General features: G+C 41.5%; 1 protein-coding gene across 1 annotated transcript in view; it reads left to right on the top strand.

Annotated features, from left to right (window-relative positions):
- Nucleotides 1-22614, top strand: part of LOC109935666 (corticotropin-releasing factor receptor 2) — a 144378-nt gene that overhangs the window by 74805 nt on the left and 46959 nt on the right. Inside the window, exon 4 of the mRNA XM_048595924.1 lies at nucleotides 19766-19872. Coding sequence (XP_048451881.1) covers nucleotides 19766-19872 — 107 coding nt within the window. The remainder of the gene's footprint in view (nucleotides 1-19765; nucleotides 19873-22614) is intronic.

The following is a 22614-nucleotide window of genomic DNA, read 5'->3' as shown; positions in this document are numbered from 1 at the left end:
AGACCCGAAACTTTAGCTTTCCTGCTCCTCTGATGCTGCTTGGCCTGCTGTGTTCATCAGCTCTCCACCCTGTTTACCAAAGTTGTTTCCTTTCTTTTCATTCCCTAAGGGGATTTTTGTAACAATTCAATAGGTGATGAGACAATCACTAACTTCACTATTCACTCTGACAATTCAAACTCTGAAAAATTATATTCATTGTCCTTATTACAGCGTCTATTGATAAATTAATCTGTTGATTCTTGTGGCTTTTGCCTACTGGTTATCAATTCTAAACAATGAATTTTAAAGTTGAAACTTACATGCAGTGGTGTTCTATGACTTTTATATATCTGTGGGATCTTTCTAATCATCTTCAGATAGGCCAAATCTCTCTGAGCAAATGGCTCATACAGTTAAATCACTTATCCTGAAATGTTGGATAACAAAACAAGATTTCAAGTCATCACGATACACCCTAGGTTTACCATGTTGAATCTTACATGCAGTGGTGTTCTATGACTTCCATATCTCTGTGGAATCTTTCTGGTCATCTTCAGATAAGCCTGAGGTATTGACTTGGTGTAACCCCTCATTATCAACTGGATAATTAACTTCACTGAATGTTTCACTGCTGCTTACTGTATGAAGCATAGCTGCATCCTTTGTTAGCAAAGATATATAACTTGGATAGTAGATCCATGGCTTTCCAGTTCATAGAATCCAGACAGTCTGGAAGCAGAACATTCAGCCCAATGAATCCACAACAATCCTCCAAAGAGCATCCCACCCACCCTATTCCTGTAACTCCACATTTCCCATGGCTAATCTAATCCCTGTACATCCCTGACACTATGGACAATGTAGCATGGCCAATCGACCTAACCTGCACATCTTTGGGCTGTGGGAGGAAACCTGAGCATCCGGAGGAAACCCACACAGACATGGGGAGAATGTGCAAACTCCACACAGACAGTTGCTCAAGTGTAGAGTTGAGCTCTGGTCCCTGATGCTGTGAGGCAGCAGTGCTAACCACTGAGCCATTGTGCTGTGGGGAATTTCAGCACTGTACTTACTGTTTCTTTCTATTTTTGGCTTGAAACTTGCTTTAGGGTTTGTTCTGCTGGCCTTAGACTGTTCCTGAATGCAGCCCACACTTTTTTTGCAGTTTGAATTTAGGCACATTTTTTCTTAGCCCAGGCTGGGACCACTCAAATTTGAAGTATCCTTTGGATAGAGTGGGTGTGAATCAGTTGGTTGCCTACATGAACTTGTCCAACTAGAAATACTCACAATTTGTGAGGAAATCTTTTTTCCTTTGGTTCTGTGGGAACTTCTAAATTGCTGTTATATATTGTTTTCTGTCACTTCGCTCAGCTTGTAAAGCTGCTTTCTTGTTTTCTCTGTTTTCTAAGGAATAAAAAATCCCACCTTCTGTTATCTAAATGTAACACAAACGAAGTACGTGGATTCCATTCACTTGAATGCCTCTGGTGGGCTATTGGGTTTATTTTTGTGTTGACCTCCTAAAGGTGCCTCACTCCAAAGATGATAACAAAACATGAGGGAGCAGAAATAATGAGATGGAGACAAAGCTGTGGGATCCTCAGAAAATGTATCGGAAAAGTAAAAAAGAAATATGCTGAAACATGGGGATTAAATAATTTATGTTACACAAAGGAAAGTAACAGTGAAGCAATTTAAGAATTGTATCCTCAGTTGGACTAGTTTAAGCTTCAAATCAGGCAATACTTCAGAGATTGTTCTAATAGATTCCTTTAACGCTTCATTATAGTACAACCTATTCACAAATCTGACACCTACAAGCAGAATTAGTGTACACCTGTGGCTGTACATTTGATTACGTACTTGGGTGAGTTTTTCATTATAATGAAGCAAATCAGAAAAGAGAGTATTAAATTTTCATCATGTCTGGTTAGCTAGGCCTGAATAGTACATCTGAGCTTTGGTTGTTACTTCCACTATTGCAGCTTTATATCCAAAATAAAAGACTGGTTACATGTCATAAAGACTTTATCGACCGTTAAGCGCTTTGAGAAATCATGAGTTTACAATGGATACTATATAAAGGCAGGCTACTTCTTTTGTAAAATATAAAATTTAAAACATGGAGCTACGACTGGCCTCTGTAGAAGAGTAGTCAAGTTTCAGGTTTTGAATTGTATCAAGGTGATCTGGTGCAATTAGGTGGATGTGGAAAATCGCCCAATTGTACATCGAATCTTGTCAATGCAACACGTGTTGTTGCATTAAGGTATAGACTTAATAAATAACTAGTACAAGGTATGAAGAAAAGATTGGGAGATTATAATTCAAAAGATAAACTTCTGCAGTAAACACAAATTATTGGAATAATGTTAATGGCTCACTAGTTAGTTTCAGATCCTTTGGGCAGAATTTTCAACCTATTTGTAGTGATGTGAACAATAGCAGCTTGACAAAATGCAGCAAAAATGGAAAAATCAGATCGTTGACATTGAGAACAAAGTTTCCAATTTTCCGCTTCATGTTTAAACAGTGAATTCAAATCTCACTAATGAGTGGTGCCTATCTTCTTTCCCTAGTTTTCCATCCCATTATTAACTGAACCCATCTCTTTTCAGCAGCTTTCAATTCTCCTTTCCTTTCAGATCAAACTTAATGGCACCAAACCGTGACATGAAAGTCAAAACAATTACCTCTTGTTGCTTGCTCCTCTGGGTCTTCATCCCTCTGTCTTTATCACATCATCTGTGCATGTTCTATGGACACTATCTTCATCCACCCTTCATCCAAACAAGTAAGCATCAGCAAGCCACCAGCCTTTCCACATCACCATGCCTGCTCTCAGTCCAACTCACCCATCACTTAAGGACTTCATTTCAGAGCAGAAGGGTGCCTATGACTTTCATGCTTCTGCCAGTTTACTTTATGTGCAGGAACATATGTGCACCATATGCATCTACACAAGATGCATCTTATGGCTCTTAGCTACATTTCTCAGCGATCCATCAGTCTGCATATACTTGGAGTTTGCCACACTCTGTGGAATGCATTGCTGTTTAGTGAAGAGGATATACAGATGCTTGTCACTGTTCAGTGGACTGAACACTCAAATGGGTGGACGTATTACTGTATGCTGCTGTGCTACAACATTGTCACAACTGCAGCATATGCCAAAGCCTTACATGGCAAACACAAAGGAAGATCTCTCCTTCTGAGGAAGTTCTGAAAAGATCTCAGCTCTGAGGAAGAGTCACCAGACCCAAAACGTTAACTCTGATTTTTTCTTCACAGATGCTGCCAGACTTGCTGAGCTTTTCCAGCAACTTTGTTTTTGTAAGATCTCCTAAAGGGGAAAGGTGATGGCCTATTGGTATTATTGCTAGACTATAATTCCAAAAACTTAGCTAATGTTCTGGGAACCCAGATTCAAATCCCATCATGGTAGATGGCATAATATTAAAAAAAATCTGGAGTTAAGAATCTTCTGACGACCATTGTCGATTATTGGAAAAACCCATCTGGATCACTTATATCCTTCAGGGAAGGAAATCTGCCATCCTCACCTGGTCTAGTCTACATGTGACTCCAGAGCCACAGTGGTTGACTCATAGCTGCTCTCTGAAATGGCCTAGCAAGCCACTCATTTGTATTAATCCAATGAAGTCTCAACAAAGAGATGATGAACTACCTGGCATCAACCTAGGCACCAAACACGACAATGGCAGAAACAGCCCTGTCAACCCTGCAAAGTCCTCCTTAAAAACAGCTGGGGGTTAGTGCCAAATGTAGAGAGCTTGCAGAGTAGTCAAGCAACAGCCTGACACAGTCATACTCATAGCACCACACCTTACAGGCAATGTCCCAGACACTGCCATCACCATCCCTGGATATGTTCTGTCCCACTGGCAGAATGGATCCAGCAGAGTTGGCAGCATAGTGGCCTCCTCCAGTGGTATACCAGCCTTCAGCCAATTTAGATCACTCCAAGTGATATCAAAAACTGTTTGGAAGCACTGGATACTGCAAAGGCTATGGGCCCTGACAAAATTCTGGCAACAGTACTGAAGACTTGTGCTCCAGCACTTGCTGCTCCCCTAGCTAATGTCTTTCAGTACAGTTACAACACTGGCATCTACTCAACAATGTGGTATTGTCCTGCACTGAAAAAGCTGGGCAAATCCAACTCTGCCAATTGCTGCCCATCAGTCTACTCTCGATCATCAGTAAAGTGATAGACGGTGTCATCAACAGCGCTATCAAGCAGTACCTGCACAGCAATAACCTGCTCAGTGACGCCCAGTTTGGTTTCTGCCAGGATCACTCAGCTATGAAACTCATTATGGCCTTAGATCAAACATAGCCTGAAAAACTGAATTCCAGACATGAGGTGAGAATGATAGCCCCCGATATCAAGGACACATTCAACCAAGTGTGGCATTAAGGAGCTCCAGCAAAATTGAAATCAATGGGTATTGGGGAAAACTCTCCGCTGGTTGGAGTCATACCTGAAACAAAGGAAGACAGTTGTGTTTGTGGGAGGTCTGTCATCTCAGCTCCAAGACATCTCTGTAGGTTTTCCTCTGGGTGGCGTTCCCGGCCCAACCATCTTCAGCTGCTTCATCAATGACCTTCCCTCTATCATATGGCCAGAAATGGGGATGTTCACCAATGATAGTGGCTGTTGCTGGTCACCTTTGTCCTTTATCTCCAAGTTCCAAACCATGAAAGCATAAGGAGCACCATCCTAATGTAATGCACCCAAATTCCATGTAGAAAGCATCCTCTACATTGTACAAGGCAGCATGAACAAATGCCTTAATTAGATCATTCCCTAGTCTTCTTTACTCAGACACAAACTTAATGGGTGCAACCTACTCCACCATCATCTCCATCACTAGCTCCAAGTCAGTATAATCCTTTATGATGTTGTGATATTCAGACTTGCTCTAGATGCTAGAATTTTATATAACTGTAGCATAATTTCAGTACCTTGATATTTCAACCCGTTTGAAATAAAGGCAAAGGTTCCAATATTATTTAGGTTATTTTTGTACTTATTTGTGGCTTTCAGTGATCTCTGTAAATGTACCCATAAAATTATGCTTCTCTAACGTTCTTTGCATTTTACCATTCAGAAAATACTCCGATCTATCTTTCTTTGTTCTTCTGAATGATTTCACACAGCCCCCTCATTGAACTCCATCTCCCACAGTTTTGCCCACTATTTAACTTATCAATCACCTTTTGTGATGTCCTGCTCTAACCCACACTTGCTACTGTGCCACTTTACTGTTGTTGTTGGATTGAGTTTCTACATAATTGCTATCCTCCCAAAATGGGAGTTCCAGTGCAGGTCACTGCTTTTGGGATTATGAAAAAAATTAAGTTCTCAAAGAAATGGCAGCGTGAAGCGTGGAAAAATACTCCTACTTTTGATGTCCTTCTCATCTTGGCTGACTGAACAAAGTATCCTCTGCTCAGTAAACTGTAAAAATAGTTTAGGGCTTCATTAGTAACACCAGGATTTAAGTATTTTCCTAATGTTGCCTTCTGAGTCAGGTGGACAAACTAGCAATGAGAAAGTGACTTGAGGCTTAAAAAGCTAGCATTAAGTCCAACCTCTTCTTTTGTTTCAATTGAAAATGTCCTCACATAATCCTTACCAAGTGCTCATTTCCAAACCTAACCATTTTATGGAAAGCCATAGCATTTACAAAGTCTTAGAATACCCAGAGATATCCAAGCAATCTCAAGATAAGTTGTAGCAGTGTTGGCTGTTGCTTATTTTTGCCCTAAATATCTGAAACATTCAGGTCCTTGCACAACATTCGCAAAATGAATATTTTCTATTTTGGACTTAAATACAGGAAGCAGGCTTTTAAATATTTACCACATCTCCCATGAATAAATTTACTGTAGACACAGTTCATGTATCACTTCATAGCCCAGCTCAAATAAAGAATGACAGAATGAGTCTCAACATGAAAATAATTCATTCTGACAAACATTACAAAGATGTTTCAAATTGCTTTTGATTTGGATCAGCCCAAGGATATGATTGAACTTGTCCCAACTGCACTTGAGGGGCTTCCTGAAATACGAAGATAAAAGTGTGTTTCTTATCCATAAGGTCTGGCTATTTTTAGTGCTGCATATTGCTGGGAGACTTTTAACTGAATCTGAATTCAGCTAAATTATTGTTGATTTAAAAAAAGGACTTTTTACTTTGGGCAGATGATGTCATTTGGTTTTTTGCTTGAATCAAGTTCAATCTAACAGGACCAATAATCCTCCATTGCAGCAATGTTAAATCAAAATTTGAGATGGTTTAAATATAAAATTAATGTTATAAATTGACATTCCCACAGCAATGTTCACATTTGGGAATGTGCATTTGAATGTAATGATTGGACGGAAAGGACAATCGGTATACAATATGCTTTCACATATGGTGATGAGTTGCTCCAAAACTACAAGTTAACAAACATGCATCTCAAGTTCTTAGTGGATGAAACTCACAGCATAAAGTCACATATAATTCAACATAAAGTGGCTCATAATAAATAGTCTCTTTTAGAATAGCCATAGGATGGCTGATGTGAGAAATGGAAATACCTCATTAGTGCAATAGGAAAGGCTGATTTCAGAAATTGAAGTAGAGAGGCTCAAGTAAGAGGGTTTTTTTCAAAAATGCAACATCAAAGATGCACCATACTGTGGCTCATTGGTAACCTCTGAATCAAAAGGCTCAAGTCCCACTACAGAGTCTGAAGGACATCGACACACCGGTGTGTTATTGAAGGAATGCTACAATATTAGTCTCTTGCATAAGATGTCAAACTATACAGTCATTATGTCATTGGCTGCTACAAAGCGTGTAACCTGACCATGTAGCACTTTACAACATTCTGAAGTTGTGAAAGACACTGCACAAAATTTTCTAGATTGGTTTAGGAATGTTCATTGTTTACATTCAAAACAAAGAGAATATGCAGTTTTGTTGGATTGACAGCCACATGTCAATAAACACAATAAAAGGTGAATCAAGAGATAAAATAATTCAAGAAGAAATGACTCATAAATGTAGCTCACATTGCTGTCTTTGTTAGCTCATACTTTGTGTTCACTCTCCTTCTCAATGGACCTGTTTCCATGGAGGCAGAAGAATGTGATTAGTCTGTTACCAACTAGTTTGACATTGTGTTGGCCTAGTATTCAAATCACCAATTCTGTAATGTAATAACAGAAAAAGCAAGCATTTATGTAAAAGCAAAATACTGTGAAAACTGGAAATCTGAAATAAAAACAGAAAATGCTGGAGAAACTCAGAAGATCTGGCAACTTCTGTGGAGAGAGGAACAGCATGAATGGGCAGAATTTTTATGGCATGCCAGAATCAGAAGCAGAGCTCAAAAATTCCGGTGCTGAGTGACATGCACATTCCTGAATAGATTCGCAGCACTGGCCGTTCTAAGAGAGACAGGATTACACTCTCACCCTTGATCCTATCACCTAAAATGAAGGATAGCCACTGAGCCTTATTAGGACTCTTGTCAAGGATAGATACAGGCCAGCTATCTGCCTTTACCTGCTTGCTTGGATGCAAGTGTACAAAGGTCATTCTGTTGAGATCAAACGGGGATTCAGACAAGTGAGTGATGGTAGGAAGATGGTAGGTGAGGCTAAGTAGGATAAGGTGTTCAAGGCAATAGTGGATGAGGTAGGTTTTAAGATTGCACTCCCTTCCAGTGCTGGATCCATTGATCAGGGACTGAATGCCTTTGAATGATTCCCATCCCCAGTGATTCCATGTGTATACACGCTAAGGTCTATTTATCATGCTCCTTGCAAGGTAAATGCCCTGCTTATTCCTGGGTTAATATCATCAAAAGGCATTCCCAACGTGGAATCGTGGATTCTTTTCATTTTATTTGATCTTTCAGAATATTCCTAGGATGGTAACATCTTATTGAAGAACCCTTTCAGTTACTTACCATTTAGTGTAGCCTGCTGCTTCTCCGAAGCTGGGAGACCTGTGTTTGCTGTTTTAGCTTCTCTCCATGTCAATTAAAGAGGCAGCCTGGTAAAAATGCACCCTCGCTCACTCCCCAGACAACCCCTGGGGAGGCTTAGAGCCCAGATATAGCCCTGATTTTTGTTTGCCACCCCTGCAGCAGACCTTTGGCCCATTGTTTAGATTGATTGTATCATTTCATTCTAGTTCATCCATCCAGAAGGAACTGATTATTGTTGAATTGAAGCATGCATTTTCTTTCCTAACTTGATGAATTTTGTCCTCAAATGTCTGTCTGCATATTCATCCCTCATGGAGTTGACGCTTTGTGTAAAGATTAACTCCCAGACGTAGGGGCTCATTCTGTCTTTTATTAGATTGAATTTCTGCTGCCTTGGCTACCCTCTGCACCTTCTCTGTGGCTGTAACACTGTATTCTTCACTCTGTTCTGATGCACTTTGTGTGGTACAATCTGCCTGTAGAGCACATAAAACAATACTTTTCACTGTATTTCGATACATCTGACGACAATATGTCAAACTCAAACTCAACTTGGACATCTTTCCTCCTTGTTTAACATGCTTTAGGTTCCGTTCTACCTGCTTCAAATCCTAAAGTTTTCCCATTGTGATCTCAGTTCTTTACCTGTGATTGTTACTCAGAACATCTTCAGTCAGTCTGTTACGTAGAACTGCTCTCTGCTATAGCAGCAAAAAACTACTCTTATGTTTGTTTTAGTCCAACTAATCTGCTGTTTCTCTGTATCTTTCACAACTTCAAATAATTGCCTACCCTTGCCTTAAAAGATGTAGAAACGTCTGCCTCAACTCGTCCCAGATTTCTGCTGACTCACTAGGCAGAATCTTCTACCCTCCCCAGTGGCAGGTTGAGTGACAATTTAATTTAGTAGGAAGCTGTTGGGTAGGATCACCACCCTCCACCCATTTTCCTGCATCAATCCCAATTGATTCTCCAATTTCTTCACAAAGGGAGGGGTCAGGCTGTGAAATTCACTATCACAGGAAGTGATTGAGGCTAAAACATTGTGTTTTCAAGAAGGAGGTGGAAATAGGTTTTGCGGCCAAAAGGATTAAGGGATATGGGGGGAGAGTGGGATTAGAGTTTTGAGCTCGATGGTCATAAAAAATGGATGTGTGAGCTTGAAGGGTCGAATGGCCCACTCCTATTTTCTGTGTTTCTATGTTTCTGTGAGATCCACATCAAAGTAGACACTACGCAACTGCCTTCTCACATGGCCTGGTGTATTTTTAAAGGTGTTTTACCACCACCTTCTCAAGGGGAATCAGAAATAGACACCGTGTTCAAACCCCACAAATGAATTTAAGATGGAGGCAGGGTAAGGCACTCCAGCCGGAGCTCCTCTGCTCCATCGTTTTTTTTCAAACTTTTAACTTTAACTTAACGGAGGCAAATGGTAGAGACGAAGGTTGTGGCGAATCTTGGAGGCGGTCCCAGTGGTGAGTCCCAGTGCAAAGCTGGCACAGGGACGGAGAGTCCAAGAGAGTGCCAGGCCAGGCTGGCACAGGGACGGAGAGTCCACGTGAGTTCCAGCCAGGCTGGCACAGGGACGGAGAGTCCAGGAGAGTCCCAGGCCAGGCTGGTACAGGGACGGAGAGTCCAGGAGAGTCCCAGGCCAGGCTGGCACAGGGACAGAGAGTCCAGGTGAGTCCCAGTGCAAGGCTGGCACAGGGACGGAGAGTCCAGGTGAGTTCTAGGCCAGGCTGGCACAGGGACGGAGAGTCTAGGAGAGTTCCAGGCCAGGCTGGCACAGGGATGGAGAGTCCAGGTGCCTTCCAGGCCAGGCTGGCACAGGGACGGAGAGTCCAGGAGAGTTCCAGGCCAGGCTGGCACAGGGATGGAGAGTCCAGGTGGGTTCCAGGCCAGGCTGGCACAGGGACAGAGAGTCCAGGTGAGTTCCAGGCCAGGCTGGCACAGAGATGGAGAGTCCAGGTGGGTTCCAGACCAGGCTGGCACAGGGACGGAGAGTCCAGGAGAGTCCTGGAGGTGAGTGGAGCGGAGGCCAGCATGGGAGCACTGAGTTCCAGACCGTAGGCAATGCTCTTGGAGACTGGAAGCGAGACCTCAAGGTTTGAAGCCAAGCATGGTTTAAAGGCTTGGCCCAGGTGGTCTGAAGGTTGGCACGGACTTGGTGAAAAGGCTAAAATTCGAGTACCCTCTCAAGTCTATAACACACACTTAAATATTCTATATCTAGGAACCCTGTACCTAAGATGGCACCAAAGTGGCGGACGTTACAAACTTTTCATTGCACTCATCCCAGTGACAATAAAGGGTAATTCTAATTCTAATTCAAAAAAGAATTAATATGTTCTTTTTGCACAAAAAACCCTAAAATAGTCCTCACCACCTTGAGGTGAAGTTAATATTTGAGCAGCGAAGGAGCGAAACAAAAATGAATATTGAACTGGTTGGAAATTGGGTTCATGTTCAGGTTCACAAAGCAGACATATGGATACTTATTGGTGATTTTTATAGACTGCTAATGGTCGGCTTGCAGACAAGGGGGATCCTGTAACATAATAAGGGTGCCATGCACCAGCCTGCTTCTATCCAAGCTGTAATTTTACCAAAAATAGGAGACGAATTGGGTGTCCTTTATGCCCGTGGACCAATTAAAGCTTTGAAGTGGCCAATTAATGCTGACTTAAAGGTCTCATTACATTGTTACCAGGATTTAACCAATGGCAGGGAAGGTTCAAGCCAGGCGTCAGCTCCCCGAGTTCTCATTGCATGGACTCATGACAGGTCAGGGGTGGAGAAGTGTCCCCTTAATTTCAAGGGTCACGATTTCAAGGTGAGAGGGGAAAAGTTTAAGGGAGATATGCGTGGAAAGTTCTTTACGCAGAAGGTGGTGGGTGCCTGGAATGTGTTGCCAGCAGAGGTGGTAGAGGCGGGCACGATAGCATCATTTAAGATGCATCTAGACAGATACATGAATGGGCAGGGAGCAGAGGGATACAGATCCTTGGAAAATAGGTGACAGGTTTAGATAGAGGATCTGGATCAGCGCAGGCTTGGAGGGCCGAAGGGCCTGTTCCTGTGCCGCAGTTTTCTTTGTTCTTTGTTCTTAATAAGACATCAAAACGATCCCCCCAGCCCTGGTTGTTCTTCAATTTGCCTATCCAGGTTCTCCAACTCCTTCCCCTACCAACGGTGTCTTCTAGTTGGACCCTGACAATTCTACCCCTCACTCCCAATTTGATCTGGGTTCTTCTCCACAGTGTTTGTGACCAAAAGAGTTGTCCAGTCTCAGAGGAGCTGCTGGGAGCAGAGGGCTATCAAACTTTGAGGCAGGACTTCCTGGTCAGACTCTGGGGGAGGTGCAAAAGTCTTCCCTTAAAGCAATTAACACCATTGTAAGTGTTAAATGTCTGTGAAGCAAGCTATTGGAGCTGGGGTAGGCTTGCTTCTAACTTTTTCACCTAAGCAGCGGTGACACTCCAGTGCCTCTGTACCTATGCTAAGTTTCATTGTATGGATCATTATATCCAGAAACGACACAAGGAAACAGATTAGATCATTTAAATTAAGCCTTACACTAAAGTATCCTTAATCAGAGGAACCACCCCAACAAATTTACAAGGTATAAAATTGATTTACAATTGAAACCCTCATAACGGCTATTTATTTCACAGACATAAGGATGTCCAATTATTAGCTCAGTAACATTGGCAGCACAGTCAACTGACAGGACTCAACAAGAAACCTACTAATGACTTCCAGGAACAATGCTTCAACAATTCTGTCATGAACAACATATCAAGTCTTGAGATGACAACTTCATAATTACCTGTTTCTGTACAAGATCTTTCAACCAGCTGCTCCCACACACAATAAAAATGCACAGATATCATGCACAAGCACACACACTGACAAACATATAGGCAAACAAATATGCACCACACATGCATATGTGCTTAAATACATGTAGATTGCTAAAAATTGACAAGAAGTCAAGGCTTTTTGTCTTGTACTCATCAGGATTATGACAAAGAAACAGACTTTAAAAAGTTTATGCAGCAACTGCCACCTGTACTGGTAAAGGTTTTGATTGTTCTAAAATTATGATAATGTCATCACAAGGCTTGCTATGTTGCTTATCACAAGGGTAGGAGGGTGATTTTCTGACTGGAGACCTGAGACCACTGGTGCTGTGCAAGAATCAGTGCTGGGACATCTGTTGTTTGTAATATATATATAGATGATTTGGATAAAAATGAATCCAGTCTGATTAAGTCTGAAGATGACATGAAAATTGGTGAAGTTGTTGATAATGAGGAAGGATATTGAAAGATGCAGCAGGATATAGATTAGGTAGAAAGTTGAGTGGAGAAATGTCAGATAGAGTTTAATCCATGGTTAGTAAGTTTGTGGATGACACCAAAATTGATTGGAGAGTGGACAGTGAAGAAGGTTATCTAAGATTACAAAGGGATCTTGATCAATTAGGCCAATGGGCCAAGGAGTGGCAGATGGAGTTTAATTTGGATAAATTTGAGGTGTTGCATTTTGGTAAGACAAACAAAGGCAAGACTTATACAGTTAATGGTGGGACCCTGGGGAGTATTGTTGAACATTGAGACCTAGGGTTTCAGGTACATAGTTCTTTGAAAGTTGCATCACAGGTAGACAGAGTGGTTAAGGGGCATTTGGCATGCTTGCCTTCATTGCTCAAACCATTCAGTATCAGAGTTGGGACATCTTGTTGTAGTTGTACAGGACTTTTGGAGTACTGTCTGCAGTTCTAGTCACCCTGCTATAGGATTATTAAATTGGAGAGGGTGCAGAAAGGACTTACAAGGATGTTACCAGGACTAGAGAGTTTTAGTTGTAAGGAGAGGCTGGATAGGCTGGGACTTTTTTTTCCTGGAGCGTAGGAGGTTGAGGGGTGACCTAACAGAGGTTTATAAAATCGTGAGGGGCATAAATAAGGTGAATAGCAAAGGTCTTTTCCCTTGGGCAGGGGAGTTCAAAATTAGTGGGCATATTTTTTTAAGGTGAGAGGAGAAAGATTTGAAAGGGACTTGAGGGGCAACATTTTCACACAGAGGGTGGATTGTATGTGGAATGAACTGCTAGAGGAAGTGATAGATGTAGCTATGGTTATGTCATATAAAAGACATTTCAAGAGGTACATGAATAGCAAGGGTTTTGAGGGAAAGGGCCAAACGCAGGCAAATGGGACTAGTTAGTTTGGGGAATTTGGTCGGCATGGTCAAGTTGGACTGCAGGGTTAGTTTGTATGACTCTGTGACTCTATGATGCATTTTGGGAGGTCAAATGTAAGAGGAAAGTAAACAGTAAATGCAGGACCCTTAGGATCATTGACATAGAGAGGAATCTTGGGGTGTAAGTTCATAGCTCCCTGAAAGTGTCAACACAAGCAAATAAGATGGTAAAGAAGGCATACTTGTCTTCACTGTTTGGAGTATTGGGTATAAAAGTTGGCGAGTCCTTTTTCCAGGGTGGTAATGCCAAATACTAGGGAATATAGCTTTAAAGTTAGAGGGGAAATTTTAAAGGAGATGTGCGAGGCAAGTTTTTACACAGAGGATAGTAGGTGCTTGGAACATGCTGCCAGGGGAGATGTAGAAGTAGATATGTTTGCAATACTTAAAAGGTATTTTATCTGAACAGGCAGAGAATAGAGGGATACGGATCATGTGCAGGTAGATGGGATTAGTTTAGAAAGGCAACTTGGTCGGTGCAGACATGGTGGGCTATAGAGGTTGCTGCTGCGCTGTACTGTTCAATGTTCTATGGCCAGTGCTTCATAAATATCCTCCTTCACTCCTCACAGCTTTCAGAGGTAATTATCAGTCATCACTGGGTCAAGCCCATTAATCTGGCTAGGGCTTCAACCTCATTTATAGTGAAGTCTTTGACTGTCCCTAAAAAAGTTTAATTTGGGGAGGCCACAGTGCTTGTGTTTCAGTAGGGGCATTAAGACTCTGAAGCAATAAAGTCACTGAGCCATCCATCACTGATATAATTACCACATGATGGGCAGTGTGTGAGAAAGCACCAGAAGGAAACCTGGTAAACACCCTGTACTCCTTCAAAGACACACTGTGAGCACAAGGTAAATTATCTTTTCCTCTTGTAACTATAAATCAGAGCTTGTATACCTATGATTATGATGTATAGCAGTATTTAGTATTGATTATAGTAAACAGTGGCAGTTTGAAGTTGAAGCCTAAAGACAGTCCTTGACCTTGACTTTTCCTTGTCCAATTTATAAAGAACCCAGACTCAGTTTGGTATTAAATCACAGAATCAAAGGTTTATGTTTCCTCTTTGGAATATCTAGCGCAAGTAATTATTCCAAAGAATTACCTCCCTAAGTTTCAAAACTTCATGTATCTTTTCCAACTATCTTCTAAAATAATATTGTGATCTACTTCTTGGCCTCAGCTCTAATTGGCTTCCCTTCATTATTTTCTCTTCCTCTGGATACAATATAGTAAAGAGAATTCTCCCTTTACTCAAAGACTATCTACTGGTCATCTGCATAAGGATCTCTGATCATGACACTAGATCGCATTGAAGTGGTACCTGGGTCTGTAGGACTCCAGAGAGAAACCTATTATTATTTCAATTTACTCTGGGATGCAGGAGTCACTGGCTGGACTGGCATTTATTACTCATCCCTAGTTGCCCTTGAGAAGGTGATGGTGAGCTGCGTTCTTGAGCTTCAGTGCATGGTATGCTGTAGGTAGACTCACAATCCTTTCAGGGAGGGAAGTCCATGATTTTGACGGAATTCAACTACAGTGAAGTAACAGTGATATATTTCAAAGTCAGGATAGTGAGTGGATTGGAGGGGAATTTACAGGTGGTGGTGTTTCCATGTGTCCGGTGTCCTTATCCTTCTAAATGGAAGTGGTCATGTGTTTGGAGACAAGGTTGAAGAAGCTTTGGTAAATTTCTGCAGTACATGTCATAGATGGTACACACTGCTGCTACTGAGCATTGGTGATAGAAGGTGTAGATGTTTGTGTATGTCGTACCAATCAAGCAGGCTGCTTTGTCCTGGATGGTGTCAAACTTCTTGAGCCTCATTGGAGCTGCAATCCAGGCAAGTAGCAAATATTCCATCACATTCCTGACTTGTACCTTGTGGGCAGGCTCTGGGGCATCAGAAATTGAGTTAGTCACTGCATGATTCTTAGCCTCTGATCTGCCCCTGAAGGCTGAATATTTATACAGCTAGTCCAGTTCAGATTGTGGTTAATGGTAACTTCTGGGATGATGTTAGCTGGGGATTCAGTGATGGTAGTGCTATTGAATGTGAAGTGATGATGTTTAGATTATTTGTTATTGGAGTTGGTCCTTGCCTGACATTTGTGTAGTGTGAATGTTATCTATTTTGCAGCTTAATTCTGGATATTGTCCAGGTATTGTTGTATTTGGACGTGGACTGCTTCAGTATCTGAGGAGTTGTGAATGGTTCTGAACATTGTGCAATCCCCACTTCTGACCTTTGATTGTTCACCAGCAATCTAACTGTTGCAGAACTACTGAGCCTAGATCTGATCCATTGGTTGTGGAATTGTTTAGCTCTGTCTATCACTTGCTGCCTGTGCTGTTTAGCATGCAACTGGTCCTGTTTGATAGCTTCACCCGGTTGACACTATAGCTATGCCCAGTGCTGTTTTTGGCATACCCTCCTACACTCTCCATTGAACAAGGTTAATCCCTTGGCTTGAAGGTAATGGTGGAGGATATGCCAGGCCATGCATTTGAAGATTGTGTTGAAGCATGATTCTGTGCTGCAGCTGCTTCTTGAGTTGCTAGATCTGTTAGAAGTCTATCCCATTTAGCACAGTGATAATACCACACAATACGATTTAAGGTATTATCAACATGAAGGCGGCATTTCATCTCCACAAGGACAGTGCGGTGGTCACTCTTACCCATACTGTCATTGACTGATGCATCTGTGGCAGGCAGATTGGTGAGGATATGAGGTCAAGTCTGTTTTTCTCACTTGTATTTTCCCTTACCACCCACTGCAGATCCATTCTCACAGCTATGTCCTTTAGGACTCGACCAGCTTGGTCATATTTGGTACTGCCAAGTCACCCGCTCTCTCTTGTCATCCTTAGTATTTCCTCCCTTGCTGTTCAACATGGAGAAGCACAGAGCCATCAGCTGAGGCAAGATAGTAGGTGATAATTAGGAAGAGCTTTCCTTGTCCATGTTTGACCTGGTACCATGAGACATCATGGGATTTGAAGCCAACGTTGAGGACTTTCAGTGCAATTTTTCCTTTTGTGGCTCAGTGGTAGTATTTGAGCCAGGAGGCCTGAGTTCAAAACCCACCTGCTCCAGAGGTGTGTAGTAGCATCTCTGAGCAGGTTGATTGGAAATACAATTGTGGTACCTCTTCTGGGCCCTTCCTGCTGGTAGGACAGGACATATGCAGGGATGGTGATGGTGGTGACTGGGACATTGTTTGTAAGGTATAATTCTATCAGTCATAGAGGCCTGCAGCAGAGAAAAAGGCCCCTCGGCCCACTGAGTCTGCACCGGTCAAAAACAACCACCTAACTATTCCAGTCCAATTTTTACCAGCGCTTGGCCCATAGCCTTATAGGCCTCGGCATTGCAAGTTCACATCTAAATACTTCTTTAACATTATGAGGGTTTCTGTCTCTATCACCCTTACAGGCATTGAGTTCCATTTTCCCACCACTCTCTTGGGGAAAGGATGTTTTCTCACACCACTTCTAAACCTTTTGCCCTCACCTTAAATCTATGCTGAGGTCTTTGATCCCTCCATCAAATGGGAAGTGCCTTCATTTTCATGCCCCTCATAATTTTGCACATGTCAATCATGTCCCCCCTCAGTCTCCTCTGCTCCAAAGAAATAACCCCAGTCTATCCCACCTCTTTTCATAACTAAACCTTTCCAACCCTGGCTACTTCCTTTTGAATCTCCTGTGCACCCTCTCCAGCGCTATTGCATTCATCCTATAATGTGGGTTCCTGAACTGCACATACTCTCACTGTGGCCTAACCAATTTTTTATACAGTTCCATTATCATTCTTACATTCGTTAACTCCATGGCTCGGCTAGTAAAGGCAGGTATCCCATATGCCCACTTTATCAACCTGTCCTGCTATCTTAAGTGGCCATTGGCCGGCACTCCTTGGTGCTTCTTAGGGTCCTACTGCTCATCATGTGTCCCCCTCCCTTGCTTGTCTTGCATCAGTGCATCACCTCACACTTATCCAGATTGAATTTCACTTGCCACCGATGAGCCCATTTGACCAGCCCACCTATACCTTCCTGTATTCTCAAGTTAACCTCCTCATTATTTACCATCCCACCAATTTTCATATTCTCTGCGAAATTACTGGTCAACCCTCCTACTGTCGAGTTTAAATCATTTCTACATACCAAAAACAACAAGGGTCCTGTGTAACTCCACTAGATACACTAGATAGACACAGGCTTCCAATCACACAAGCACCCCTTGACCATACCCTTTGCTTCCTGACACTGAGCCTATTCTGGATCCAATTAACCAACTTTCCTTGGTCCATCCATGCCTTTCCATGCAGGACCTTATTAAAAGCCTGCCAGAAATCCAAATAGACAACATCAAGTGCATTGCTCTCGTCTATGCACCAGATCACCTCTTCAGAAAATTCAATCAAGTTGGTCCGACAGGACCTCCCCTTCACAAAACTTTGCTGACTGTTCTTGATCAATCCCTGCCTCTCCAAGTACAGATTCATTCTTTCCCTCAGAATTTCTTCCAACAGTTTCCCCATTACTGAGGTCAGACTAAAAAACAACAGAAAGAACTGAGGATGCTGTAAATCAGAAACTAAAGTATAGATTGCTGGAAAAGCTCAGCAGGCCTGACAGCATTTGTGAAGAAAAATCAGTGTTAACATTTCAGAACTGAGGAAGGGTAACCGGACCCGAAATGTTAACTCTGATTTCTCTTCACAAATGCTGTTAGACCTGCTGTGCTTTTCCAGCAATCTCTATTTTTATTACTGAGGTTAGATTGACTGGCCTATAGTTTCCTGGATTCCTGGAGTATGACTGTATCAGGCTACTGCTTGACTAGTTTGTGCGACTGCTCTCCAAATTTTGGCACTAGCCTACAGATATTAGCCAGGGAACTTCTTAGATTAACAGGGCTGTGTTTGCCATTGACATTACCAGTGCCTCAGTAGTCTGTTAAGTTTCATTCATTTTGAGACTTTCTTGCTGTTAATAAAACTGAGAGGCTTGCTAGGCCATTTCAGAGAGCAGTTTAGAGTCAATCACTTTGCTTTGGGTCTGGAGTCACTTGTAGCCAGATCATGTAAAGATGGCAGATTTCCCTCTCTTCAAGACATGCCTTCATGGTCATCATTCAACATTTAATTCCAGATTTTTTAGTTGATTTAGAATTGCATCATCTACCATGATGGGATTGGAATACAGGTTCCTAAACTCATTATCTGGAGCTCTGGCTCAGTTATTCAGCAATAAAACCATGAAGCCATCACCTCATCTTGTCGTGGTTATCTTCACTTAATGTTGACTAACAATATTCACGTCACTGAATGTAGTGCTGATCATATTGGTGGTGCCTATTTCAATATATTTCTGTATTTTTAAAGTATTTAACCTAAAGAACCTTCTTGCAGAATTTGTAGATCTGTATTCTGAACTTTTTGTTTTAGGGTCGGTAATTTTTCTACTTGCTTTGCATTGCATCATTAGAAATGTTTCATTTTTCTTCTCCTGCAGCGTTTTGTAACTTTTCCCAATGTATTTGGTTTAGTTGTTTCTTCATTTAACCTCTTAAGGGAAATACCTGGATGGTAACAGAAGCAGGTCACACAAGGAGTGGAGAATTGGACAGCAAGCCTATCAGTTCAGGTTTCCCTACAAACTGTGAAGTTTCCACCAAGTGTGCTTTTTGACCCTAACTGGTTTCCTAGGTGGAAATTGGCCTGATTGATAGGGATGGCTCCCATTCAAGTGGTCCAACCAATGTTATCTCAAAAATTTTTCTAAGCTTCCTTCTGGACCAGGAAGCAGGTGAGTATTCCACTGAAACCAACAAGGATCCATTACAACCACAACTATAAACCCATCAGACACAGGAGCAGAACCAGGCCATTCACCCACCAACTCTGCTCTGCCATTCATTGAAATCAAGGCTAATCTCATAATCCTCAACTCCATTTTTCTGCCTTTTCCCCCTAACCCTTGATTCCCTCACTGAATAAAAATCAGTCTATTTCAGCTTTAAATACACCTAATAACCCAACCTCTACAGTTTTCTGTGGTAAAGAATTCCACAGATTGACCGCCCTATGAGAGAGAAAACTCCGCCTCATCTCTGTCACAGCTGAGTGACACCTTACTCTGAGATTATGCCCTCTGGTTTGAGACTGTTTCACATGATACCCCCCTCCCCTTTTCCTCAATCATGATCAGCCCACAATCTCTACATTTCTACTCATGTGGATCTATAATGACAGCTCCACTGCCAGCCCAGGACAATGATACCTGCTGGGTTCAGGGCAGAGTCAGAGCCTGAATATTTAGATAAGTTCCTAGTTTCAAAATTGTCCTGGGCCGCAGTATATCAGGACCCTCACACCAATCATGGTGTAAAATCATCATATAAGTGCCTCTTATTATTAAGCAACAGTACCAAGAGTTTTATCTAAATAACTTCAGTTTTTTTTATATTTTATTTCAGAGGAAATATCAACTCCACTACAAGATCGCGCTGATCATCAACTATCTGGGTCATTGCATCTCGGTCGGAGCCCTCATAGTCGCATTTATTCTTTTTCTTTGTTTGAGGTATGTTACCTTCACTGTAACATTAATTTGTTAAATCACCAACATCAAGATGTGTTAATATGTTCATAATTAGCCACCTGACCTTACCTCAGTGAAAATAAGAAAGGAATAGACTAATTCATTGCATATAGTTTGCCCTCTAATGTGTTAGCTGCACACACCTCATCCCAATTTTCTTTGCTTTCCTTGGGCCTTTTTAATAATTTCCAACTGTTCAACTTTTCTTTCGGAAGCTCAATTGGCTCCACAACAGTAGTCAACACAGGTGGTGCATTTCCATAGTCCTACAACGCTGGTGTGAAACTTGTCTGCTAGATTTTTAAATCAAATTGAATAGAAAACATCCGACTGTCCTCGCATTCTGCATTCCTATGTGAGAGAAGAGTCATCACTTATTGTAGGGGATAAATAATTAATTCTACCCCTGTGTCCTGGGCAGTATTTTTGAGGCCAAATGTCCTCCTGCCACATCTCAAGCTGCTATAAATCTGATCCACAATGAATTACAGCACACATTCATCATTCCATTCACCCATATTCTCGTCTTCAGGACAGCAAACTTCTCCAAAGATGGGACCAGTCTTCTTTTTTACCACTTTATTCAATTATCAATTGCATTCACACACCAATATAAATAAAACAGCCTAAAAACAGAAAGACTGGGAGGGGGGCCCTTCATTTTTTTTTGATTAGGCACCTTCTGTCCTCAACATTGATTTTATCAGTTTCAGCCCGTAATCGTTGGCTAACATTTGGCTTGCTTTTTGTATGTTTAGGTTTTTCTGTTCCCTTTACTTTCAAACAGCAGCAGTTACATCTTTTATTTGTTTCTTTGCCTGCCCTGTCAGCATGCCCTTTGGCCCTGGAAGACAACTTTTCAATCATTCAATCTCTCTCCTTGAATCCTTGTCCTACCCAATCTATTTTTCTAACATTTCCAAGCTCTCCAAAATGTTATGGATCAGACCAAACTCCCTCAAAATACATTAAGAAGATAGCCTAGACCCTAACTTTTTCTGATTTTTAAAGACATGTGCCAGGCATTGCGTTCTGGATGCAATTCAATTAGTCAAACTACAAGTCTTAAAGCAAAGCACACTTTATTCATACACTACAATAAAAATATAAGAAATGAGAGAAGAAATTGGAAGAACTTAACTCTATTGGAAAATTTTACAAAATAATAGTTTATTTAACTACTAAACAGTATTTGTTCCAATATAGTAACATTCTACAAACACACCCTTGGCAAAAGCAAATTCAGTAAAATACAGTGTCCCACATGCAATTCTAGCAGCAGGAAGAGAACCCCAGCTTTTTGCTGTAAGAGAGAAAGGGAAAAACAGCTTCCAAATCCAGCCTCAAGACCCCAGCAGCACTGCTACTGAAAAACTAAAGCTAAAAATCCTGGTTCGTGGGAGCTTGACCCTACCCATTCAGGTTTGTTCTAGTTCCACCTTTAAATAAAAAGGGCCCAGGCCTCACAAGCTGTTCACTTTATTGGAATCCAATAGACAGCTCTCAGCTCTGCCTTAAAATCTCTCTTCACATAAAAGGACAAAATGCATCTGCTTAAAGCCACAGTATCATCACAAAAGAATCTGCCAGACCTGCTGAGTATTGGCTGTGAAAGGACTGTGAGAAGTATGACTAACTTTGATGCTGGCATGTGAACAGTGTAGGATCCCAGAAAAATGAAACATAATGTCTGATCCTCATATCAAAGCATTCTGTTAGTAGTTGCTAAAATGCAATAAATCTAGGATGATACCAATATGGAGGAATTGTCTTATGAGGAGAAGTTGAGTAATTTGGCCCTGCACTCATTGGAGTTTCGAGGAATGGGAGGTGACCTTATTGAAACATAAGAGATTCTTAAGGATTAGGCGGGATAGATACAGAAAGCTTGTTTCCCTTGGGGAACAGCTTTGGATAATCTCAAAATAAGAGGTTGCACATTTAAGATAGAGATGAGAAGAAATTTCTTGTCTCAGAGGGTAGTAAATCTGTGAAATTCTTTACCACAGCTGTCGAGGATGAGTTGTTAAGTATATTCAAGACAAAGTTAGACAGAATTTTAATCACTAAGGGAATCAAGGGTTATGGGAAAAGGCAGGAATTGAGTTGAGGATTATCAGATCAGCCATGATCACAGTGAAAGACAGAGTAAACTCAGTGGGCAGATTGGTCTACTTCTGCTCCTACTTGTTGCCTTAACATTTTGTTAAGTACAAGAGGCTTCTAATTAGACCAGGAACTAGTTTTCCTCTGCACACTAGACCAAACAGACCTTGTAGTTTCCTACACTTAAGGACAATAGTGTAGCAAACCTCACCATGAACAGCAGATTATACAACATATTGAGCTGGGCATATTCATGCAATAAGTATTTCCAGCATTTTCTATTTTTATTTCATATATGAGACAGAATAAGGTGGTACATGTAGCTGGGCATAGAAATGTAATTTTCAATATCTGCATCTCACAAACTAACCAAGATGGCTTCTTCTCTCATATTTACCCTTACCCATCAATTTAAAATGGAGTTATATTCCACAACACTTGCATACTCCTCACAAAACCCAGGAACCTGCCTATAACTAAGACATGGTAGTATCTATTTGACACCACCATAGGCATCCAATACAAAGATGCCATATAGAATGTATTAAGAATTTCAGCAGTTCAGTACATACCTTCCTTGTAAAGGTTGTTACATTCTAATAGCTGTAACTAGTCAGA

Source organism: Rhincodon typus, chromosome 4, assembly GCF_021869965.1.
Source record: "Rhincodon typus isolate 14 chromosome 4, sRhiTyp1.1, whole genome shotgun sequence".
NCBI lineage: Eukaryota > Metazoa > Chordata > Chondrichthyes > Orectolobiformes > Rhincodontidae > Rhincodon > Rhincodon typus.
Note: the sequence above shows the minus strand (reverse complement) of the source record. Positions and strands in the feature narration are given on the sequence as shown.